We start from the raw sequence: 26,460 nt of genomic DNA, 5'->3' as shown, positions 1-26,460 counted from the left end.
AACCGCATGATAAGGGGTGACATTTGCTGATGTAAAAAGCATCTGGTAGACTGGAGTATAGGCTCATGAAGGACCGTCCTTTCAACGTCAACCATCATTTCATTGCTCGTGCTTCTCCAGCATCTATCTACAATTCTAACCAAGTTCTATTTCATTATTTTCAACTTCCAGTGACAGTTCTCTTGAACTACCTTCCAGACTCCGTTCTGAAGTCAAACTTAGCACACGGTATCTCTCAAATCATCACCCGCTGCAAACATCCCTATCCCTGTCTATGGTGCCCTTATTTCATCACCCCTCATAAGCATCTTCTACACCCAATCAATTTCCAAGCTGTGTATCAAGCAGAGTCGTGGGCACATCACAGACATTCAATATTTACTTGTGGATTCAGTGGACACGTTTTATACCCTGAGTAACCTCTGTGGGCTAATACCAACTATGGATCTAACACACACGTCTAATGACAGTGGTTAAGAGGACGGCTTTTGGTGAGAGATGGATCTGATCTGGGTTTGCTCCAATCTATGCTACTCAGGATCTCGGTGACGTTGGACACATTTCCTTGTTTACAAATGCAGTTTATGAAGCTTGTGAGAATCAAATATAAAATGCACGTAAAGCTCAGAGCACAAAGATGTTATTTGTCTTAGTCTCTTAGTTCACTATCAATGTTTATCCATCTAAATAATCGAACGTGAAATCCAAATGAGTCCAAATCCAAAGATGATACCAGTGGTATTCAACTTGAGAACTTTAGCTGGACTATTTAATAATTGCAAGAAGGGAGCATAAAATATTTTCAATGAAAACTGATCTCACTTCTTGTCCTAGATCCATCCTCCAGTGTATTCAGTTTTGAAAATTTCAAATAAAAATGATCGAATGCAGCAAGCTTCACTGAGTGCTAGCTGCTTTCATATTAGCTACTTAGCCAATTAGGCTGGATTATTTTCCCAGTTTCCCTCTGGAAAGCTACTTTTAGATTCTTAATGGTTCCTCGTTTTTGTCAAGCTTTCCCCAGCCCCACACACAAGATCTATTCCCAACTGGGATCCACTTTGGGAATTAACCACAAAAGATGTTTCTTCTCTGCCCCATCCCACAGCCACAGTTAGGTGTGGCCATGTCTTCCCCAGTGGTCCATGAAGCCCCGAGCTGTCTGCCCTGTACACAGTAGATGCTGAATCAGTACTCCGTATTTGAGATGGTTGAGAAAGACTGGAGGGGGCAAGATGAAAGGCCAGAGGATAGAAAATTAAAGTTACTTGTGCATCTCCTACCAAACTTAGAGGGTGGTCTCAGAAGGACAATGCATAACCTCAGAGGAGGGGGAAGGAACTCCAGTGAATGTGCATCCAAGGTCAAAGAAAAGTAGAAATTTTGGTCCCATCACTTGACAATAATTGCACAGTCTCAACATTTTCTTCCTCCTTTGCTTCTGGAAAATGCATGGCACATACTGGGCCCTCAATGAGTAGGTACTGAATGAATGAATGAGTGCTGCTTCTCTCTTGTTCTTTCTGTTCCTTCATGTTCTTCCTAACTACTCAAGATTTCCCCTCACCACCCCAATACAGTCATTCTCTCTCTGTCTGTCTGTCTCTCTCTCTCATCTGCTATCTGCTAACTCCATCTGTAGTAGTATAAGGTATGTATGTCTGTGTGTGTGTGTGCGTGCACGCGCGTGCGCACATGTGTATCATTTTTCGTTTACAAAGGAGAAAACAGAAGTTCCAAAGTCAAAAACTGAGCACCAAAGTTTACACAGCTGTCCATACAGCTAGTAATAAAGTTGGAGCGGATAAGGTCCTGTTCCTCAGAATCCTTCCACTTCTGTGTGCATCAGTCTATGGTGCACTTTGACTCCCCGCAGCCAGCAGCTGCGACTCTTTACCCAAAGGACACTCAGTGGGCCAGAACTCATTTGCCAGTCAGTGCCCATGTGGTACCAGAAGTACATGGAGTTAAGTCTCCCTCCAACCCACCATCAAGGGGAACCAGGGGTGGCTGCTCTTAACTAATGATTGACAGGTGGGAAGGCATAAAGACTACCACTCTCTAGGGCCCAGTCAGCACAGCTCTGATGTGTGAGGCACACTACTCCACATCAACCGGGGGTGATTAAGCCCAAGTGACCTTCAGAGGACTTCTCAATGTCACACCCTTGCCCAGCCTCTTCCTTTTCCCTGTCCATCTTCTCTGGAAACCCTGGTAATAAATCTTTCACACAAATCCTCGCAGAAACCACCACCTCTTGGGACCCAGCCTAAGGCAAGGGAGATGTAGAATTCAAACCCAAGCCTGTCTGTCTCAAAGTTTTTTCCCACTATGCTGTGGTTGTTATTGCAATCACACCAGTCTGCTCTTTGTTCATTTTACAGTTACACATTTAAAATGCATGACACAACCCCGTCTCTACTAAAAATACAAAAATTAGCTGGGTGTGGTGCTGTGTGTCTGTAATCCCAGGTACTTGGGAGGCTGAGCCAGGAGAATCACTTGAACCCGGGAGGTGGAGGTTGCAGTGAGCTGAGATCATGCCACTGCACTCCAGCCTGGGCAGCAGAGAGGGACTCCATCTCAAAAAATCAAATAAAATAAAATGCATCACACGTACATTTAAAAAATTCGAATGGCCATTCTGACTTCAGGCATCTTGAAGACAAATATGTATTCAAACACTCTATGCTTGCTTGCTTTTTCTTACTGTAATTATATCGTCGCTGAGGCAAAACACCTTTGAATATTTTAGCAAAATAAAATAAAGGGCTCAAAGGGGAGAGAAAAAGGTTATTTTTGAACTTGTCTTTGTAATTGCCTCTCGCCTGGGTCCATAATTAAATGTAAACTAAAAGGAACTTTAGTTATTGAATGTTCTCTTTTAAGTATTTTTGTTATATGAGTAATGTAATGACACTAGAGAAATTTGAAATCCAGGGGAGAAAAAAGCACCCAAATACTCTAATCCAACCATTTACCAACTATTTCCTTTATAAACGATTTCCTTTCATTTAGAAACTATTTCCGGTACACTAATCCAACCATATACCAGCTGTTTTCTTCCAGCTGTTATCCCAGCTTTCCACGCAGCCCAGGGATCCATGCATTTGATGTGGCTGCCGTCCTGCTTCCACCCTGGGGTTTCCCGTGTGTTTGCCTTTGGCCCAAGCGGTTTCCATGTAACACAGTTCTTGTGGCTGTCATTTTTAATGGTTGCCCATTGTTATACCCAGAGGATGTACCATATATTATCACCCTATGGGCTGCTCTGGATGTTTAATATTAATCTTATTAAGTAATAAGATTGCGTTGAACGTGCCATTTTGTTTTTGCTTCTATGTCAGATCATACCTTTAAAAGAAATTTCCAAGACTTGAATTATCAGATGAAGGAATAATGTTTATAGCTTTTGATATACACTGCCACCTTTTACTCCGGTCCTGCCCCATCAAAATATATACTAATCTGTGTTATCATAAGCCAACATGAAACAAAGGTATTCCAAACTCAGCATGGTTTCTCATTCTTTCACCAGTTCTGGTCTAACAAAATGAATTCATTTTAAATTTCTCGATTTCATACAAAGGTCTTGAAATTTTCTCTAGACTGCTATGAGCCCATAGCATCCCTCATAAAAATGATGCGGAACTTGAAAATGAGACAGAATGTGAAAGTGACATTTCAGTCATCCTTAAATATATGTAGCGCTCATTTTAATTCTAAGCTTTGTTAATTACTAAGCATTTCATGTAGGGATTAGCCCTCGAGCTTGAGTTGCCTAATTGATTCAGTCATCCTCACTCGACACTAAGTAGGGCACCTTTCAATGGCTGATGTGGGCTCACTGAGTTGGGTGCATATTTTGTGAGCATTAATTTATGCCTGTACCTTGAAACACAGAGGATAAGGAATGTTGACAAGAAAAACAAGCAAGACGGGATTCCCATTTTCTCAGTTATCCTGTGGTTTGCCTGAGTTCATCCTAAGATTTCATAACAGAACAGGACACAGAACAAGACAATTGAGACTGTCTTACAATTTTTACCAAGCCAAAAAGCCATTTGAGAGTTCTAGCAAACAAAGTGGAAAACCCAGCCAGACTCCCAGAAACATCATTCAGGTGACACCAGACATGCTTGCAGATAAACATTCCATTGATTGAATTTTCTCCCTTTAAACTTTCAAAAATTAATTTCAAGAAGCTCATCTTCTGTGGCACTTCAAACTCAACGAGCACCAACTTGCATTTTGTTTCAAGAAAGCATTTTACTTTAACCCAAAACATATTCTGTTTCTCTGTAAACTGTCAAAACTCCTGATTTTCTTACAACCACATCCCATTCTTGCCTTCACCCTGAGGATCATAGGCAGAGGGCTGATGATCTCCCACAGATAATTCCACAGCCGATTTTTTTTTTAATTTGGCAGGGCTTTCTGGGTTAGGATAACTCTGGGTAATCCTAATTAGAGCCCAACCAAGCTTAAACTCCATAACCCAACAAACCAGTTTTACAACTCAAAGGAATTTCATTTGGCCTCACACTTGCAGTGGGGAAATACACACACACACACACACACACACACACACACAGAAAAACTGGCAGCTAAGCTAACAGGCAACTGAATGTTGGACACACTGCCAGCTTGGTCCAATTAAGAAACATTAGAGGTCTAATGACTTAAAAAGGAACGGTTCAGACAGGACACAAGGTTCTTGACAGCAGCCAAGCAAACTGCAAAGTCTCCAGCTCAGGTAAGTGAATCCCTTCAATATTTCAAAAGAGCCGGGGACCAGGAGAACCTGGCTTGTACACTTCCTTGCATACCTAGGGAAGAAGAATCCAGGTGGAGAACCTGGCCAAACATTGATCTCAGAACAAAACTCCATTTAAGCCTAACAAAAAAAAAATCTGTGGGACATTCCTGGGTACAACAGAACACATGAAATATTGCCATTTTGCCTATTAACAAAAATTTAATATTTATTCCTGGGAAATTAACAAAAATCATTGCCTGGGTGCACTTCATCCTCTCCTTCCCTCCCACGACCAGCCCTTTCAAATGCACCTCCTGGAAAAAAACGGAACCAAAACAATGTCATGAAAAGCACTTGGGCAAGGGTTTTCATTTACTCCATGCCAAGTATTTTATTTTTAAGCCTGATTTGACCAAGTCCGGCTCAGGCAAAGCAAGTTTCAGATTCTGCTGTCAGTGAAAACTGCAGCGCCGCGGTCTGCTTACCTGTCACCAGGACTGCCTTTTGATCCACAGGTAACAACTCTTGGCCAGATAAGTAAGTATACATGAGGAAACATGACAGAGAGAAGAGGATCAAGCCCCACCAAGGGGACAGGACGAGCAGGCAGACTGCACAGAGGCCTGCCAGGCAGACCATCCAGCTCGGCACCGGCCTCGGGCTCTTCTTGTATTTGCAAAGAACTGTCCCACACAGTACCATGGGGATAGCCAGGCAGATCCATGCTGTCTCCGAGAAGAAAGTGCTCATTCTCAGCGACTTGCTGCACCTTCAAGTGTTCAGGACCAGTGAGTCTAGTGGGCAAAGGCTGGCTGGAGGCAGCCTGAGTTATATGAACAGAGAGGCAAGAAGGGAGGGGAGAAAGCAGCCCCAGCCCCTTTTGACTGAGCATAGATTAAGCATAATCATACAGGCACATATTCCCAGTGGGCAATTTAAAGCAGTGTGCACTTCAACATAAATACCAAGGCACTTCCTATTTGACCGCTCTCCCCCCTCCCCACCCCTGCACACACAACACGTGCACATACTCACCCACAAACACACACCTTCTATTTGTTTTTTAATGACAGTCCACCTTTGGAGAGATGACTAATTGGATAATAATTGACAGAATTCAAACTGCACGGAGAACAACAGGAAAATCCTCTAGCTGACAGGAAAATACTGTCTTTTTCAAGAGACTGCAGTGTGTCTGGGTGTTGAGTTCTTTTTCTGACTCAGGAGTGAGTGTGTGTGTGTGCATGTGTGCGTGTGTGTGTGTGTGTGTGTAAATCCAGGCAATCCATGAAGTTTGGAAGATAGATTCTGGAAGAGAAGGCATCTCTGATCTGGTCCATGGCTTCAGGACTCCTACAAATCCCAAGTGAGGCAGGCTGAAGGGCTGGATGGAGAGGGAACATGGAAGTAGAGGAAGATATTCCTTGGCAGAGGAAAGTGCTTTGGTCTGGCCAGAAAGGGAAGCTGCCAGGGAGAGATAATAATGACAATTAACTAATAGCGGCTAATACCTATTGGTGCTTGTTTGTGGCAGAGGCTGTGTGTAGCTGCTCATTTGTTCGTTCTCTTTATTGCAAGCGTATTCTATGCCAGCCTCCATTCACTGGGGCTCGCCTCATTCTCCTTGAATATAATATCCTTATAAAGTTGGTTCTAGTATTATAGTAATTGTACGGGCGAGCAAACCAGGGCATAGAGAGGATAAGAGACTTAGTGAAGATCACACAGCAGTGGAGTCCTATAGCCTGATCTCAGAGCTTTATGCTCTTAAGCACTCTATTCCACTGCCTGCTTTAGGCAAAGAATTAAAAAAAAATCAGTACGTTATGTGCTAGCTGTTTCCTACATTCACCCCATTTCAACCTTATAAAACCCTTTGAGGCGGGTATTATTATTATGGTCAGTTTACAGAGAGAAAAACTGAGGCTGGGAAAAAATAAGTCCCTTACTCACAAGTGGCTTAAAAGCCAGCACTCTGCAGCTGCAGCACCACCGACCAGTGCTGAGCCCAAGGGAGCCACTGCACATGGGCTCAAGGTGTGTCCCACGTGGGCCACGCACCCACCTGGAGGGAGGCAGGGTTCTGATAAAGGCTGGGTGTTGACAAAGCTGGAGAGAAACATTCTCTATTTGAGGTCAGTTTCCCTGTATTCAAATCTAATCTTAGCTCCACCACTTAATAATTAAGTAGTCTTGGGCGGGTCACTTCACCTCCCTAGACTTTCATCCCTTCACCTATAAAATAATATCATATCCTGCCTGGAACAGTAGAAGGAACCTCATAAATGCTAGTGATTCATGCTTTTTTTAAACAGGGGGAGAATGAAGAATAAGAGGAAGTCTCATAAAACAAAGTGTCTATTGGAATAAAGACTTGTCCCAAAACATTTGCTGGAGTTAAACGAGGGGCAGGAAGAGGCAGAGAGATAATGCCTTTTGTGGATGATGTTGGGGAGGCACGTCTTGGGAAGGAATGAACCCAGCAGCATATCCCCTGTAAAGGGAGGTGAGGCAGAGCCCACTTGGGCTGAGAGCCCACTCAAGACCCAAGGGAGAAGGGGTGGGAAGCAATGTCGGGAACCATTACTGTGCTGTGGTATTGTGGGGCTGGAGAACACGGCAGTTATGAGGGTCTACATGGAGTGATGGCAACTCTTGTCCGCCCTCCCAGGCACATGGACATTTGAGTCAGTGAGATGTTACCAGCTCCTGGCCGGGAAGCTTAGGGGTGGGGATCTGGAATTGTCTTTGGCTAGCCCTGAACTCTCCCCTGCCTCCACAGACCCCATTCCTTTCTGGGGTCTGCCATCTGAGCCACGGAGAGCCTCACAATCCTTGTGGCCTCACCAGCCCGGAGCATCCTGGCTGTTAGTTCTGGTCCAAAAATAACTTCCAGGTGGGAAGGCAGGACTATTTGTGACTCTTTGCTGAGAGTCTTGGTATTTTGTCAATGGCTCCCACATCTGGGCTGGACCAAACACCTGTGCAGGTTTCCTACCAAGTGCATGCCCACCTGAAAGGAGGTGACTTTTCTCCAGGAGGAGCCCCTGTGACTTGTCAGACTTGCTCTGTCCTGGGGCTCCCACTGTGCTATTTCCTACTACCAGCAGAGGGACCATTTTGAAATTGTCTTCTGAAAACAAAACATCCTACCCAAAAGGAAGGATTGCCCAATCTGACCCCCTCCCAAAAAATGCTGAGAATCCTCCAGCGCACAGATTCTTTTGCTTAAGAATTTGTGAGCCAAAGCCACCCTCAGGCCACACAGAAGTCCTAAGAAGGATGCTCCCAGAGACCTGATAGTGAAGGTGCTGAACAGCATTAAGAACATGAGCTTTCAAGTGTCACAGCCTTTTAACTTGAGTTCAAATCCTGGCTTAGCTGTGAGGCATGGGGCAAGTTACCTGTCCTTCCTAAGCCTCAGTTTCCTTCCCTGTGAAATGGGGGTAGGAGGAATCCTTCTTCCAAGGGCTGTTTCGAAAAGTGAATGGCATCATTCTTGCATTGTCCCTGGCACTGACAGGCATGCCTAGATGGTAGGCACCTTTGTCATTGTTGGGAGTACCCACTGCTTCTTAGCCTTTTTCCTCTGGGCAGAGAGAGAAATTCTGGCCAGTCACCTCCTCACTCATTTATTTCTTCTTTGGGTTCAGCACACAGCTGTTTCCCTTGTCATCCTTCAGATACCTGCCTAAACATCACCTCCTGTCACTCACCTGAATATCTTCTATCAGCCCACCTTATTCATTCCCTTTATTGCACTTAGCTCAATCCACAATTATATATTTCCTTTGCTCATTTTAAGAATATTTTCCATCTCCCCTACTAGACCACAAACTTCTTGAGGGCAGGAACCTTATCTGTTTATTGTTTTTCCTTTACTGTTCACCAAATGCCCAGTCCAGTGCCTGACACATCACATGTACATAATTACTATTTGTGGGATGAAGATAGGAAGGAACACATCTGTATTTAGAGCCTTCTAGGTGGCTAGTTCTGCGCCGGCTGTGGAGGGATTCAGCAGTGAATACTATAGACCTGGCCTTGCAGAGTTGAGGACCCAGTGCTTCCAGGATGCCTGCTGCAGGAGCAGGGACAAGTGGGGGTGCAAGGTGGTAGAAAGGAAGGCTATTTACCAGTAGGGGAACCTATGGAATGCTAGACTCTCCAGGTGAGAACGAGCCCAATCCTTTCTGAGCCCTGAATGTCCTCATCCTAACCTCAGGGTCAGTCCATGTGAGAGCTACAATTGAATGATGATGTTCTCCATCCTACTGAGCTAAATCATTCTCCTTATTTGTCCTTGCCATTTTGTCCTGAAGCTATTCTCGAGGCCATCATGGCTTGACTAGTGTCCCATTTATGGCAAGTTGGCTCTCAGCCTTCCAGGGAATAGGAGCTGTTGGACCAACTCATTCTTGCTAATGATGCCAATGGGTCATTGTGCCATTTCCTACTACCACCAGAGGGGCCTTTTTGAAATTGCCTTCTGAAAACAAAACATCTTACCCAAAAGAAAGGATTGCCCAACCTGGGCCAAGAAAAAAAAATGCCGAGAACCCTCCAATGTACACTTTCTTAGAATCCGTGGATCTTGAGTTTAGAAGTTGAAGAAGGAACTTCCCATCTAAAATGGGGATTGTCTCTGTAACATCCCCACCATGTGGTCATCTTGTCTATTGCCAGAGCATCTCTGAGGCACCTCACTGCCTCTGAAGGCTGGTTTTCCCATTCGAAGTTGCTCGGGATATTAGAACATTCTCCTCTAGGCAAGATTCATCTTGACATTTGTCTTCCCTCTCCACGTGGAGTCAGAGAACGTCTTGTTCTATTTCTTTCAGATATTTGAAAGATATTTCAGAGCTCAAACGTTTTTAAAATCACACTGCTACAATAACTGAAGAACATTTTGCTATGGTGAGGGTTACATAATGATGGCATGATTTGCCAAGCAGAGAATGACTGTGTGTTGATGTCATAGTGACACAAAGTTCAGGATATAGACAAGGTGGTACAAGCCGTAACAGATCATCTCAGGGAAATCACAGAGACCTTGTTGGTGACGTGAGTTTTTTTGTTTGTCTTTTTTTTTTTTTTTTGCTTTTTGAGCATCAGGGTGATAACTAACGTTTTAAGTGTTTGTGACTGTGCAAATATCACGTGTTATATATTTGTCTATTTCATACAGTGGGCAGGATGGAGAGACCAAGAGAAGATGACCAGAAGTCGGGGCTGTACCATGTCTTTTTTCTGTTTTTGAAATAGTATGTGGTCAAGATGTCTAAACTCCTCAATTATCATAAATTCCAAGTAAGTCAGACCTCCTTTTTTTAGGTATAGTGTTTCCAGGATCTTCAGCTGCTTCTTAGAATGGCTTTCAATTATTTAACATCTCCCCTGAACGATAGGCCTGGAACTGGGCACAATATTTTCAGTACAGTGCAAAGAACATAGAATGGAATAAGATTATCACCTCTCCTAGCCTTGAAGCTATGTTTTTGCTTCTGTGACCCAAGACTTATTTGCTTTTTTAACAAAATCAACCTATTATTGATGGCCACGGTGTTTGTTATCAACTAAAATTCTAGTTTTTATGGTTTCTGTGTCACTTTAACTTTTTATAGTAAAATATAGTACACATGTGGAGAAATTATCCAAAATATAAGTAAATATTCATTCATCCATAGTGATATAAATACATGATCAGCTCGGTGGATGAGAAGAGACAGATCTCACATGCTGAAGGATTCTAAGTAATTGACATAAATAGTTTTTGCCTCAAGGACTTGGAGTGTAACTCTCAATTCAGTTTGAGCTACACATGGTAACTTTCTTCCAGAGCGCAGTATGAAAACAGGGAAACAAATCACCTTTACCAAGGACAAACCTGAGTAGCACTACCTCAGCCAGGTAGCGAAGGTCAGCAATGGCAAAAGGTTAAAAATGGCACCTTTATCATCGCAGAACATTCTGCAAAATACCCAACAAGTATTGGGTCAAGGTCATCAAAAAACAAGGAAATTCTGAGAAATAGGCACAGCCAAAAAGAGCCCAAGGAGACATGACGACTACATGTAATGTGGGAACCTGGGACAGAAAAGGGACATCAGGTAAAAACCAAGGAAATCTGAATACAGTATAGACTTTTGATAATAAGAGTTTATCAGTGTTGGTTCATTCATTGTGACAAATGCCTCACTATGAGATCAGATGGTAATTTACATTTTAATTTGGTATGTAACCAGGGCTTTTGGAGAGTGGGGTGTGTGTGTGTGTCTGTCTGTCTTGGGGCGTGTATATGTGTATATACCTGTATGTGTGTACATGTGTACAGGTGTATATTGTGTAGGTGTACCTGTATATGTCTGTGGGGGGAGGGAGTGTTTGTGTGTGTATGTATGCATAGACATGTGGGTATGTTGGTGTGTGTTTACATGTGTACATGTATGTTTGTGTGAACATGTGTAGAGGTGTGTATCACTAGGTGTATGTGTGGGGTATGGGGAGCATGTGGAGAGCGTGTGGGGGTGTCTCCATTCATATGTGGGTACACGTTTGAGTGTGTGCACATGCATGTGTAGATATGTGTAAGGGTGTTGTATATGTGCATGCATGCATAGGTGTGTGGATGTGCATGTGCACAGGTATATCTGTATATTCATGTGTGTCGTGGGGTGAATATATGTGTATTATGTGCATGTGTGTATGTATATGTAGATATGTCTGTCTCTGTAACTGTGTCAGTATATGTATGTCTGTGTATGAGTGTATACATGTAGATGTGTATATCTCTGTGTGTAGCTATATGTGTGTATGTATATATGCACGTAGATGTGTACATGTGTCTTTCTGTATGCATGTGTAGGTATATGTGTGTGCGCATGTGTATACAGATATAGATAGATGTGTACATCTCTATATCTGTGTGTCGGTATACGTGTGTGTGCATGTGTATATATAGATAGATGTGTACATCTCTGTATCTGTGTGTAGGTATATGTATGTGTTTGCATGTGTATATATGTGTGTGTGTGCATGGGTACATCTCTGTATCTGTGGGTAGGTATATGTGTGTATGTACATGTGTGTATATATATATAGATGTGTACATCTCTGTATCTTTGTGTAGGTATATGTGTGTATGTGCACATATGTATATATATATATATATGGATGTGTACATCTCTGTGTGTAGGTGTATGTGTGCATATGTGTATATATATAGATGGGCACATCTCTGTATCTGTGTGCAGGTATATGTGTATATGTGCATGTGTGTATATACATAGATGTCTATGTGTGTCTCTCTGTATCTGTATGTAGGTATGTATTTGTGTGTGTATATGTAGATGTATACATGTATCTCTGTGTCTGTGTAAGTATATGTGTGTATGTGCATGTGTATATATGTAGATGTGTATGTGTATCTCTCTGTAACTTTGTGTAGGGATGTGTGTGTGCACGTGTGTATGTGTTTGCATGTGTCTCTGCACACACATGCACTGCCAGTGAGTAAACCAGTCAGTCCACTTCCAACAAGTAGGCCTGCTCCCAGCTGCTGGACCTGAGGAAGGCTGTTGAAGGTGGATGTGGGTTCCCTCCTTGCTCCTTTACGGCTCTCAATCCCAGTTGCTAAGCATATCTTTGGGCTTTGCAGTCTGTAAACTGGGAATAATATTAATAGTTTCTCCCTCGTTGTGTACTTAGGAAGGTCATGTGAGATACACACTGGTCAAATGTTAAGTACAGTGTCTGGTCCAGAGTTCTCATTCAGTAACACTTGACTTCAGGAACCTCCTCCAGACCAATGTATCAGAAATTATCCTGACTTGCACATTCTTTACTCTTCCTATGACCTTTCTATTTGTGGAGATCACTCTGAAGCCAACTTTGCCTTTATCTGCAACTTTTGATTGTAGATCCAAGAATGAAGCAATGAGGGTAGGGTGAGACAATCTACTGAAATTAAACAGTAACAGATTTTTCTGGTGGTTGGCTTTTAGTCCACTCCCTGATTCATCAGTTATTTACGAAAAGTTTATTCTGGGCCAATAGATAGAGATACAGACCCCTCTTTGCCCTTGAGGCTTACACATGCGTGAGGAGTAAGGCACGCACCTGCATGCACTGTCCTTGCATTTCATACACAGTGAATCAGTGAATTCTGTTAGTAAAAAACAGATTGAAAGATCCCCGAGCTCTATTTCAATTTATTCACTTGGATATTGACAATGTTTCTCCATCTACACAGCTTTATTTCTCCTAAATACATTAAGAGATCAACATGTATAAAAATATGTCTGCCCATGTGTCCCAGTATTTCTCTCTCTCTCTCTCTCTCTCTCTCTCTCTCTCTCTCTTCCCCCCTCTCTCTCCCCTCCCCTCTCTCCTGTTTCTCTTTTTTTAATTGCATTTTAGGTTGTGGGGTACATGTGAAGAACATGCAAGATTGTTGCATAGGTACACACATGGCAGTGTGATGTGCTGCCTTCCTCCCCATCACCTACATCTGGCATTTCTCCCCATGCTATCTCTCCCCATCTCCCCACCCGCCGCTGTCCCTCCACTATTTCCCCCGACAGACCCCGGTGTGTGATGCTCCCCTCCCTGTGTCCATGTGTTCTCATTGTTCAACACCCACCTATGAGTGAGAACATGTGGTGTTTGATTTTCTGTTCTTGTGTCAGTTTGCTGAGAATTATGGTATCCAGGTTCATCCATGTCCCTACAAAGGACACAAACTCATTGTTTTTGATGGCTGCATAGTATTCCATGGTGTATACATGCCACATTTTCCCTGTCCAGTCTATCATCAATGGGCATTTGAGTTGGTTCCAGGTCTTTGCTATTGTAAACAGTGCTGCAATGAACAGTCATGTGCATGTGTCCTTATAGTAGAATGATTTATATTCCTTTGGATATATACCCAGTAATGGGATTGCTGGATCAAATGGAATGTCTATTTCTAGGTCCTTGAAGAATCGCCACACTGTCTTCCACAATGGTTGAACTAATTTACACTCCCACCAACAGTGTAAAAGTGTTTCTATTTCTCCACATCCTCTCCAGCATCTGTTGTCTCCAGATTTTTTAATGATCGTCATTCTAACTGGCATGAGATGGTATCTCAATGTGGTTTTGATTTGCATCTCTCTAATGACCAGTGATGATGAGCATTTTTTAATATGTTTGTTGGCCTCATGTATGTCTTCTTTTGTAAAGTGTCTGTTCATGTCCTTTGCCCACTTTTGAATGAACTTGTTTTTTTCTTGTAAATCTGTTTTAGTTCTTTGTAGATTTTGAATATCAGTCCTTTTTCAGATGGGTAGATTGCAAAATTTTTTCCCATTCTGTTGGTTGTCAATTCACTCTAATGACTGCTTCTTTTGCTGTGCAGAAGCTGTAGAGTTTGATTAGGTCCCATTTGTCTATTTTGGCTTTTGTTGCCAATGCTTTTGGTGTTTTGGTCATGAAGTCCTTGCCTATGCCTATGTCCTGAATGGTTTTCCTAGGTTTTCTTCTAGGGTTTTTATGATGTTAAGTCTTATGTTTAAGTCTTTAATCCATTGGGAGTTAATTTTAGTGAAACGTGTCAGGAAGGGGTCCAGTTCCTGCTTTCTGCACGTGGCTAGCCAGTTTTCCCAACACCATTTATTAAACAGGGACTCCTTTCCCCATTGCTTGTTTTTGTCAGGTTTGTCAAAGATTGTAGATGTGTGGTGTTGCCTCTGAAGCCTCCGTTCTGTTCCATTGGTCTATATCTCTGTTTTGGTACCAGTACCATGCTGTTTTGATTACCGTAGCCTTGTAATATAGTTTGAAGTCTGGTAGTGTTATGCCTCCCGCTTTTTTTTCTTCTTCTTCTTAGAATTGACTTGGCTATGTGGGCTCTCTTTTGGTTCCATATGAAGTTTAAGGTGGTTTTTTCAAGTTCTGTGAAGAAGGTCATTGATAGCTTGAAGGGGATTGCATTGAATCTGTAAATTACTTTGGGTAGTATGGCTATTTTCACGATATTGATTCTTCCTAACCATGAACATCGAATGTTTCTCCATCTGTTTCTATCCTCTCTTAATTTGTTGAGCAGTGGTTTGTAGTTCTCCTTGAAGAGGTCCTTTACATACTTTGTTATTGTATTCCCAGGTATTTTATTCTCTTTGTAGCAACTGTGAATGACAGTTCGTTCTTGATGTGGCTCTCTTTAAGTCTGTTATTGGTGTATAGGAATGCTTGTGATTTTTGCACACTGATTTTGTATCCTGACACTTAGCTGAAGTTGCTTATCAGTTTCAGGAGATTTTGGGCTGAGACGAAGGGGTCTTCTAGATATACAATCATGTCATCTGCAAATAGAGACAATTTGACTTCCTCCTTTCCTATTTGAATACCCTTTATTTCTTTTTCTTTCCTGATTGCTCTGGCTAGAAATTCCAATACTATATTGAATAGGAGTGGTGAGAGAGGGCATCCTTGTCTAGTGCCAGATTTCAAAGGGAATGCTTCCAGTTTTTGCCAGTTCAGTATGATATTGGCTGTTGGTTTGTCATAAATAGCTTTTATTATTTTGAGATACATTCCATCAATATCTAATTTATTGAGGGTTTTTAGCATAAAGGCTGTTGAATTTTGTCAAAAGCCTTCTCTGCATCAATTGAGATTATTATGTGGTTTTTGCCTTTGGTTCTGTTTATGTGGTGAATTACATTTATAGACGTGTATGTTGAACCAGCCTTGCATCCCGGGATAAAGCCTACTTGATCATGGTGGATAAGCTTTTTGATGTGCTGTTGCAATTGGTTTGCCAGTATTTTATTGAAGATTTTTGCATCTATGTTCATCATGGATATTGGCCTGAAGTTTTCTTTTCTTGCTGAGTCTCTGCCAGGTTTTGGTATCAGGATGATGTTGGTCTCATGAAATGATTTGGGAAGGATTCCCTCTTTTTGGATTATTTGGAATAGTTTCAGAAGGAATGGTAACAGTTCCTTTTTGTGTGTCTGGTAGAATTTGGCTGTGAACCCATCTGGACCTGGGCTTTTTTTGGTTGGTAAGCTCTTAATTGCTGCCTCAACTTCAGACATTGTTATTGGTCTATTCAGGGTTTCAGCGTCTTCCTGGTTTAGGCTTGGGAGGATGCAAGTGTCCAGGAATTTATCCATTTCTTCCAGGTTTACTAGTTAATGTGCATAGAGTTGTTTGTAATAATCTCTGATGATGGTTTGTATTTCTGTAGAATCTGTACCGATATCCCCTTTATCATTTTTTATTGCATGTATTTGATTATTCTCTCTTTTCTTTTTTATTAATCTGGGTAGTGGTCTGTCTATTTTGTTGATCTTTTTGAAAAACCAGCTCTTGGATTTATTGATTTTTTGAAGGGTTTTTTGTGTCTCTATCTCCTTTATTTCTTCTCTGATCTTAATTATTTCTTGTCTTCTGCTAGCTTTTGGGTTTTTTTGGTCTTGCTCCACTAGCTCTTTCAATTTTGATGATAGGGTGTCAATTTTAGATCTTTCCATGCTTCTCATGTGGGCATTTATTGCTATATATTTTTCTCTAGACACTGCTTTAAATGTGTCCCAGAGATTCTGGGACATTGTGTCTTTGTTCTCATTGGTTTCGAAGAACATCTTTATTTCAGCCTTCATTTCATTGTTTATCCAGTCAACATTCAAGAACCAGTCGTTCAGTTACCATGAAACTGTGAGGTTCTGAGTTAGTTTCTCAATTCTGAATTCTAACTTGATTGCACTGTGGTCTGAGAGATGGTTTGTTGTGATTTTCATTCTTTTGCATTTGCTGAGGAGTGATTTACTTCCAATTATGTGGTCAATTTTAGAGTAGGGGTGATGTGGTGCTGAGAAGAATGTATATTCTCTGGATTTGGGGTGGAGAGTTCTGTAAATGTCCGTTAGGTTTGCTTGTTCCAAGTCTGAGTTCAAGTCCTGGATATCCTTGTTAATTTTCTGTCTTGTTGATCTAATATGGACAATGGGGTGTTAAAGTCTCCCACTATTATTGTGTGAGAGTCTAAGTCTCTTTGTAAGTCATTAAGAACTTGCTTTATGTATCTGGGTGCTCCTGTATTGGGTCCATATGTATTTGGAATCATTAGCTCTTCTTGTTGCATTGATCCTTTTACCATTATGTAATGTCCTTCTTTGTCTCTTTTGATGTTTGTTGCTTTAAAGTCTATTTTATCTGAGCTGAGAATTGCAACTCCTGCTTTTCTCCCTCTCTCTCTCTCTCTCTCTCTCTCTCTCTCTCTCTCTCTCTCTCTCTCTCTCTCTTTGCTTGGTAAATCTTCCTCCATCCCTTTATTTTGAGACTTTGTGTATCCTTGCATGTGATATGGGTTTCCTGGACACAGCACACCGATGGGTTTTGGCTTTTTATCCAATTTGCCAGTCTGTGTCTTTTGATTGGGGCATGTAGCCCATTTACATTTAGGGCTAATATTGTTATGTGTGAATTTGATCCTGCCATTTTGATGCTAGCTGGCTGTTTTCCCATTAGTTGATGCAGATTCTTACTTGTGTTGATGTTCTTTACCATTTAGTATGTTTTTGGAGTGGCTGGTACTGGTTGTTCCTTTCTATGTTTAGTGCTTCATTCAGGAGCTCTTGTAAAGCAGGCCTGGTGGTGACAAAATCTCTGAGTACTTGCTCGTTTGTAAAGGATTTTGTTTTTCTTCACTTATGAAGCTTAGTTTGGCTAGATATGAAATTCTGGGTTGAAAGTTCTTTTCTTTAAGGATGTTGAATATTGGCCCCCACACTCTTCTGGCTTGTAGGGTTTCTGCTGAGAGATCTGCTGTGAGTCTGCTGGGCTTCCCTTTGTGGTTAACCTAACCTTTCTCTCTCTCTAGCTGCCCTTAGCATTTTTCCTTCACTTCAACCGTGGTGAATCTGACAATTATGTGCCTTGGGGTTGCTCTTCTTGAGGAATATCTTTGTCGTGTTCTTCGTATTTCCTGGCGTTGGATATTGGCCTGCCTTGCTAGGTTGGGGAAGTTTTCCTGGATAATATCCTGAAGAGTGTTTTCCAGCTTGGATTCATTCTCTCCATCACATTCAGATACTCCTATCAAACGTAGGTTAGGTCTTTTCACATAGTCCCATATTTCTTGAAGACTTTGTTCATTCCTTTTTACCCTTTTTCCTCTCATCTTGCCTTCTCGTTTTATTTCATTGAGTTGATCTTTGACATCTGATATCCTTTCTTCTGCTTGGTCAATTCAGCTCTTGAAACTTGTGTGTGCTTCACAAAATTCTCATGTTGTGTTTTTCAGCTCTATCAATTCACTTATATTCCTAAGGTGTCTATTCTCGTTAGCATTTCGTCAAATCTTTTTTTCAAAGTTCTTAGTTTCTTTGCATTGGCTTAGAACATGTTCCTTTAGCTCACAGAAATTTCTTATTACCCACCTTCAGAAGCCTAATTCTGTCAATTCATCACACTCATTCTCCATCCAGCCTTGTTCCCTTGCTGGTGAGGAGTTGAGATCCCTTGTAGGAGGTGAGGCATTCTGGTTTCAGGTGTTTTCATCCTTTTTGCGCTGGTTTTTTCCCATCTTTGTGGATTTACCCACCTGTCATCTTTGTAGTTGTTGACTTTCAGATTGGGTCTCTCAGCGGATGTCCAGTTTGTTGATGATGAAGTTATTTCTTTCTGTTTCTTAGTTTTTCTTCTAACAATCTGGCCCCTCTGCTGTAGGACTGCTGAGGTCCACTCCAGGCCCTGCTTGCCTGGGGATCACCTGCAGCAGCTGCAGAACAGTAAGGGTTGCTGCCAGTTTCTTCTTATGCTATCTTTGTCCCAGAAGGATACCCACCAAATGTCAGTCTGAGCTCTCATTTATGAGGTTACTCTTTGGATATATGGGGGTCAGGGAGCTGCTTGAGGTCTATCCTTTATAGGAGCTCAGGTGCTGAGCTGTGAGCTCCATTGTTCATTTAGAGCTGCTGGGCAGGTACATTTAAGTCTGCTGCAGCAGAACTCATAACCCCCCTTTTTTCCCCCCAGTCCTCTGTCCTGGGGAGTTAGGGCTTTATTTATGAGTATCCATTGTGCTGCATCCTTTTTACAGGGCTGCCCTGCCCAGCGAGGAGGCAGCCTAGTCACTGTCTGCCTGCAGAGGCTTTGCTGAGCTGCTGTGGGCTCTGCCCAGCTGCCATGTGAACTTCCCTGCAGTTCTGTTTATATGGGTATGGTTAAAACTGCCTTGGCAATGGTGGCCCACCTCTGTAATGGTGGACTCTCTCTGTAGTGGCAGGTTGCCTCAACAATGGCAGGCTGCCTCAGCTATGGCAGACTACCTCCTTAGTGGTGGAGTGCCTCGGTAATGGCAGACACCCCTCCTCCACAGATCTGGACCTTCCTGGGTTCAGCTGTGCTTGCTGTGAAACTCTCAACCCAGAGAAACCATCTGTTGGGGTAGTGATGATAGCATGACCTCCGGAAGTGATTCTTAGAAGGCATCTGGAGAGAGTGTCCACTTGCCCTGGTCCATAGTGAGAGGATGTTCACGAGGAAGGATAACATATTGAATGTCCATAAGATCTGATTCACCTCCGGGCTGGGTGCAGTGGCTCAAGCCTGAAATCCCAGCACTTTGGGAGGCTGAGGTGGGTGGATCACGAGGTCAAGAGATTGAGACCATCCTGGTCAACATGGTGAAACCCCATCTCTACTAAAAATTACAAAAAAAATTTAGCTGGGCATGGTGGCGCGTGCCTGTAATCCCAGCTACTCAGGAGGCTGAGGCAGGAGAATTGCCTGAACCCAGGAGGCGGAGGTTGCAGTGAGCCGAGATCGCACCATTGCACTCCAGCCTGGATAACAAGAGCAAAACTCCGCCTCAAAAAAAAAAAAAAAAAAAACAGAAAAAAAAAGATCTGATTCACCTCACTGAAGGTCCTGTCTTTGGAGTTGATAGACTTCCTCCTCTTTCAGGCATTAAAATACCTTTTTGTGTATGAGGCCACTGTGGTAGGTGATCACACTTAGTGGTTGTTGTTGTTTGATGCCCTTACTTGGCAAAATTAAAAGTTGGCAAGCCTACATGACTTCTACAATTCTGGTGAGAAATCTTAACCAGCATTCAAAGTTCAAAGATATGGAAGCCCCACTAATGTATAACGTGTCGGCTTCAAGTTAGACCAAACTGGGTTGGAATTCCAAGTCTGCCACTTAATTGACAGTGAGACCTGCTCTCTGCTCAAAGCCACTACCTGCTCACCAATACTGTAGATAATAATACCTAACTTATATTGGTTATGAGACAGTCTATATAAATGATCTGGCATGTCACAGTTTTCCATGGCAGCCATTATCACAAGAGACTTTTTGGTCCCAACAAAAATTCCTGCAGTCTAATTCTTTCTGGTTTCTGTCCTTTCTTCTTGGGTCTTACAATTCAAGATATAGAAGCTGAAGGCAACGAATATGCAACTTTGGCACCAATAGTCATGGCCAACGTTCACAGAAGGAAACACACTTATATCTGTGCCTCCAGAAGGAACATTAAACCTAGGATGAGACTATTAGAAAGAAGACATTTCAATATTTGAGAGTACAGATGAATAGCAAAAGTAAATTACATCATAAGCCAGATGTTCCAGGAACTTCATTTCTCTTTTTTTTTCTTTTTTTCTTTTCTTTTTTTTTTTGCCTGAAGGAAAAGTTTTGGGTCATAAAGAAAACAATGAGCAGAAATTGCCATCACAAAATAGCAATTCATGGTTCATGGTTATTTAAAATGGGCTCATTTGAAAATAATCAAAGATGTGCACGATGATTTATAAAGACGGTTGTTCATTTCAGTGTTATTTATCATATGTAAAGTGTAGAAACATCCTGAACAGCTTACCATCAAGGATTTGTTATATAAATTACAGCACTTTCATTTGATGGACTGCTATACAGCCATTAAAAATCATGTTGTTGAAAAATATTTAACGACTTGAGAAAATGTTTGCAGTATTTTATAAGCAAGGAGAGCAGGTTACAAAGTAGAATGTATAGTATGATCATATTTTATGTCATTATAACACAGATATATGCTGATAGCTTCTAAACTTTAGGATCCAGTTAAGATTGGCTCAAATGCCCAGTTCTATGGTCTTGGGAAGCCTTGCCAAGACTTCTTCAGTTTGCTGGGGACCTGCCTTCTCACAGGTCCTTCTGCCTCTTGTCAGCCACTGTCTCACTATGCCATTCTGACTTCAATGTGAAACTCAACCTTGCTTATCCACTTGCGAAACAAAATTTATAGCAGCAAAGCTGTTTTTTATGGCACTGATGTTTGGATAGGTAAGATGGAAGGGATAGAAGAAGTATTCATATTCCTGTGGTGGCATGACTAGTGGTCTCCCAAAAGATATGTCCATATTCTAACTCCAAGAAGCTGTGAATATGATCCTTGGATAAAGAGGGTCTTTGCAGATGTAACAAGTTAAGGACATGGAGATGAGATCATCTTGGATTCACATAGGCTTTAAATCCAGTGACACATATCTTTATAAGAGAAAGAAGAGAAGATGACAGAGACAGACACAGGACAAAGGCCATGTGAAGACAGGGTGGAGATTACAGCTATAGCGCCACAGCCAGGGGATGCCTGGAGCTGAAAGAGGCAGGACGGAGCCTCCCTTAGAGCCTCTAGAGGGGCAATGGCTCTACCAACATGTAGATTTTATAATCCTGTCCTCCAGAACTGTAAGCAAACAAATTTTGATTTTTTTTTTAATTTAAGCCAGGGATTCCATCCTCTGGGCCATAGACTGGTAGCAGTCTGTGGCCTGTTAGGAACCAGCCTACACAGCAGGAGGTGAGCAGTGAGCAAGCCAGTGAAGCTTCATCTGTATTTACAGCTGCGTCCCAATGCTCACATTACTTCCTGAGCTCTGCCTCCTGTCAGATCAGTGGTGGTGTTAGATTCTCATAGGCGCACAAACCCTACTGTGAACCGCACATGTGAGGGATCTAGGTTGTGTGCTCCTTATCAGAATCTAACACCTGATGATGTGTCACTGTCTCCACCCCCAGATGGGACTGTCTTATTGCAGGAAAACAAGCTCAGGGTTCCCACTGACTCTACATTATGAGGAGTTGTGTAAATATTTTATTATATATTACAATGTAATAATAATAGAAATACAAAGTGCACAATAAATGTCATACACTTGAATCATCCCCAAACCATCCCCTCTCCCCACAACCCCACAAAGACCTGGGGAAAAATTGCCATCTATGAAACCAGTCACTGGCACCACAAAAGGTTGTGGACTGCTATTTAAGCCACTGGGTTTGTGGTCATCTGTTATGGCAGCCCTAGGAAACTACCACAATCACCAAAGGACATACGACAGTGTTGATAACTCTACTTACTAAAGGATCCTCTGTCTCCTTTCACCACCACCAGGGAGCTTCACTCACCTTCTAGATACTTTCTTGAGCTTCTCTTCATTCTCTCACGCTTTCTCTGACCTCCTCCCCTTCCTCCCACCCATATTGTTCCACAGACTCAACTTCTCCCTCTATCCTACAGGGCTGTCATCTCACTTGTCATCTCACAGCCCACTCTAACTCCTACTCCCAAAATTACATGTGCCAAATTTACTTTATTTGAAGCCTTTCCTGGCTCAGTGAGGGCAACTTCATTCTTTCGGCAGCACAGCGTGCAAGCGCTGGACTGCCCTTGACTCTGCTCTTGGGATCAACCCACATCCAATCCATCAAGAAATCTTGCTGGCTTTACCTTCAGAATGTATCCACTACTTGAGCACTTCTGACTCCCTCCACTGTGGCTAACCTAGTCGAAGCCATCATCACCCCCTGCCAACATTGCAACAGCCTCCAGTAGATACCTCTGCTTCCACCCTTGTCTCCCAAAGGTCCGTTTTCAACACAGCACAAGAAAATAATTCCTTTTATAACTTTAGCCCAATCTTATCACTCATCTACTGAAAACCTGGCAAAGGCTTCCTTCTCACCTAGAGTAAAAGCCAAAATCCTTAAATGGCTACAAGGATAATATGGCCCCCATATTTCTTAGACCACGTCTGACTTCTGTCCCTCATTCACTCCATTCTAGTCCCAAGGATCTACATACTGCTCATCAAACACATGGGACACCCTCCTTGCTCCAGCAGTTTCCTCTGCCTGGAATGTTCTCGTCCAGTTGCCTAATTCCCTCCACTCCTGTGATTCCTTTCTCAAATGTTTCTGTCAGGGCAATTGACCCCCTCAACATGCTCTGAAATGGCTTAAATAATAAAAGCATGGCAACAACAACAACCTTCATATTCTGCTGACAATGGACGGATGTTTGTGTCACCTCCACTCCCAAATTCCTATGTTGAAACCCTAACCCCCAATGTGATGGTATTTGGAGATAGAGCCTTGGGGAGGTAATTAGGCTATGGCGGTAGAGCCCTCATGAATGGGATTAGTGCCCTTATAACCTGGAGAGCTCTCTTGCCTTCTTTCGCCAGGGAGAATAAAGGAAGCCAGCAGCCCGCAGAACCAGCAGTTCTGCAACCTCACCAGAACCCAATCATGCTGACACCCTGATCTCAGACTTCCTGCCTCTAGAACTGTGAAAAAAAAAAGTATGTTGTTGGTAAGCCACTCAGTCTCTGGTACTTTGGAATAGGAGCCCAAACTGACTAAGACACTGTCTATCTATCTATCAAAAATAAAATGGTTGTCATAAGTATACTGTTAACATGTTTATTTGAACTGAAATATGAAGTCAATTATTTTTTCTAACAGCTGATCATTAAATATCATTTGGACCATAAAACTCAAAAGTAATTTAAATGCTTTGATTTGACTGATCAACTTGACAATGTGAAATGGCTTTGCCAATTATAGGATGAATATTTTCCAGAAGTTAAATGAGTTAGATCTTCAGTTATAAAGTTGTTCTAAAATACATTTAAGATATATAAGATAAAAGCATTTTGTCAAAAATATTGCATTGTACTGAAATTAACATTAGCACTGTTGTGATTACTCAATTCTGAGTATACTTAGATAAACACAATGCCTCAGAGAAAAAGAGTAACGAGTATAATTAATATTCATTTGATACAGGTTTAAACCCACTTTGGTCTAATTTCTAGAAACTGAAGATTAAATTATAAATTATTTTGCAAGTAATTTTGTTTCCAAGTCTCAGCTTTCAGCAAAACTGAAGAAGAACCTCACCTGGTTGTCGGTTAATCACAAAATTTAATTTGGGGCATATAATTCAAAAGGAGGTTTAAAAATAAAGTGTCCCATCTATTCTTAACTCACTGAGCATTTTGTCATAACAGGATGTTGAATTCTGTCAATTATTTACTCTTCATCTGTGGATATGATCATATGGTTTAGCCTATTTAATATGTTAATATTGACAAATATGTTGATCAATTATTTTTTTAATTGAGTAAACTTACTATTCAAGTCTGGTTCCATCCCCATCCACTCACTTCTGTGAATGAAAATTCTCAGTGATACATCTATAAAATTTTTTAAAACGACAATATAATTCATGCTGAAACCTGTTTTTCTATTTTTTTTTTAATTTTTTATTGGATTTTAGGTTTTGGGGTACATGAGCAGAGCATGCAAGACAGTTGCATAGGTACACACATGGCAGTGTGCTTTGCTTTCCTTCTCCCCTTCACCCACATTTGGCATTTCTCCCTGTTTTTCTATTAATAAGTAGCATTCATCTTAAGATATCTGAAAAGAATTGGAAAAAGCCACACCCACCGAATTTGTACTTTATTTTTATATTTAAAAATTAACAAATTTTATAATAATATCTTATTTGTTATCTATGGCTAATAATTAAAATGTTAACTCAATCCTGATGATATTTGATACTGAAGTCTATAGTAACTATGTTACTATATGTGTAAAAGTGTATGTGTGTGTGTGTATATATATATATATACATTTAGCCTTTATCCTCATATATTTTCATATATATTTATTCAATATATTTATACTCATATATTAATGTACATTCATTATAGAGAAATAGGAAGATAAATCAATAAGGAACTTTCAAGTATAAACTATATTATAGTGAAGAAAATTCTTTGAAGGAAGTAAAACAGAACTGCAGATACAAGAAGAAAAAAATACGTAAAATTTCCAGCTGCTAACGAAAGGACATGTTTGTGTGTTTTGAAAATGTTGTAAGATGTTGAAAGTATTGAACTGCCCAGATATTTTTATTGTTCTGGATACATTTAAAAGAAAGATATCATAGTTTATCTTAAAATGTCAATATAGTATATGTTAAGTATCCATTATTTATAGCCATTTAGACATAAGACAAAAATTTTAGACAACCGCTTTAAAATGTGCCAGAAAGAGCATAATTTTTTTTAAAAAATTTCTTTACAGGTAATAAGCAAAAATGTCTGAAGACCTCTGATTTCAAATACCTTATGACAAGATATCCCCTTTGTTAGTGAAAAATTCAACACAATATTTTTCTAAGTAAGCAGCTAGAGTTATCCTGGCCAAAAACGGTCTGGCTCAGCATTCAAGGTCTCTTCCAGGAGATCATAGGGAGCATCAGACTTACCCCATGTACCAACTAACTGTGATAATGGTCATGTCAGCTGGGGTCTCCCAATTTCTTTCACCGTACATGATTAGGTCCCTATTTACCTGCCCCATCTCTTCTGTTGCTCCAAGTCACACTCCTCTGTGTCCCAACTTCATAGAAACATTCATGGGTCTCTGACACACCAGCCCCATCATGCTTCATGCCCCATGGCTCCCTCTACCTTTCCTGTCTTCTGCTACTACCCCTTGTCCTCCAATATTCAACTCAGGTACCACTTCCAAAAGCAAGCCTTCTATGATCCTTCCACAGTTCCCAGGTTGGAGTAGGGGTCACATTTTAGGTCCCACAGTCCCCTGGGTTCTCTCCATCACAGCACACTAAACTTATGGGACTGCAACTCTAAAAATATCAGGGAAAGCAGCTCACCTGGGGTGTCTGCTAGGAATGCTCATTCCTGGCCTCACTGCAGGGAAGTCTGTTCCAGTGTTTGAGCAGTGGAGCTCAGGAAGCTGCACATTTAAGACACTCCCCAGGTAATCTGTTGCAAGTGTTACGATTAACATATCTTGAGAAATTCTGTTGTCATGCCATTGCTCACTTACTTGACTGAGCCACACTAGCCTCTGAACTTTTTGAAGGCAGAGAGTGTTTTATTCACCACCATCTCTGCCTATAGTGCCTAGAACACTGCCTGGCATGTAGAAGGCACTCCACAAATGCTTGTTGAATGCAGGAACAGGTGAATTAATTAATTAGCCAATATTCCCATTTTCACAATCTTGTGTATCGAGCCATGCATTAACTCGTGTCCACTAAGCCATAACGTTCCTTGGTTGGGGTTGATCTTTAGGTCCATTCAGTGAGGCTCCTTAGGTTTTCTCATATTAATCAGAAGTTTCATGTATCTCTGATAATATAACATATAAATAAATCTAACTTCATCAGCAATTTTTTTTAGTTGGCACACACTTTGAGTCCAGAGTCCTTGGTGTGCCATAAAGGGTTTAAAGTTCTTGCCCTAAACAGCCTGCTGCAGCCTACAAACTTCACTTATCTGCCATAGTTTATGTGACCACTCCCTCAGCCAAGGAGTAAGAGCAATGCAACCTTTTTTACTTTATTT

The 26,460-nt window shown here is 41.5% G+C and overlaps 1 protein-coding gene and 1 long non-coding RNA gene across 2 annotated transcripts in view; one reads left to right on the top strand and one right to left on the bottom strand.

Annotated features, from left to right (window-relative positions):
- HSD17B2 (hydroxysteroid 17-beta dehydrogenase 2) overlaps nt 1–5,562 on the bottom strand; it is a 64,321-nt gene extending 58,759 nt beyond the window's left edge. The window contains exon 1 of the mRNA XM_002761202.6: nt 5,245–5,562. Coding sequence (XP_002761248.1) covers nt 5,245–5,509 — 265 coding nt within the window. The 5' untranslated portion in view covers nt 5,510–5,562. The remainder of the gene's footprint in view (nt 1–5,244) is intronic.
- On the top strand, nt 4,706–23,481 carry LOC103789529 (uncharacterized). Its single transcript, XR_615737.5, has 3 exons — nt 4,706–4,756; nt 9,948–10,069; nt 23,257–23,481. It is a non-coding gene; the product is annotated as an uncharacterized LOC103789529 (long non-coding RNA).
- Nucleotides 23,482–26,460: the final 2,979 nt, after the last annotated feature.

Source organism: Callithrix jacchus, chromosome 20 (assembly GCF_049354715.1).
Source record: "Callithrix jacchus isolate 240 chromosome 20, calJac240_pri, whole genome shotgun sequence".
NCBI lineage: Eukaryota > Metazoa > Chordata > Mammalia > Primates > Cebidae > Callithrix > Callithrix jacchus.
This window is presented reverse-complemented; position numbering and strand designations above follow the sequence as displayed.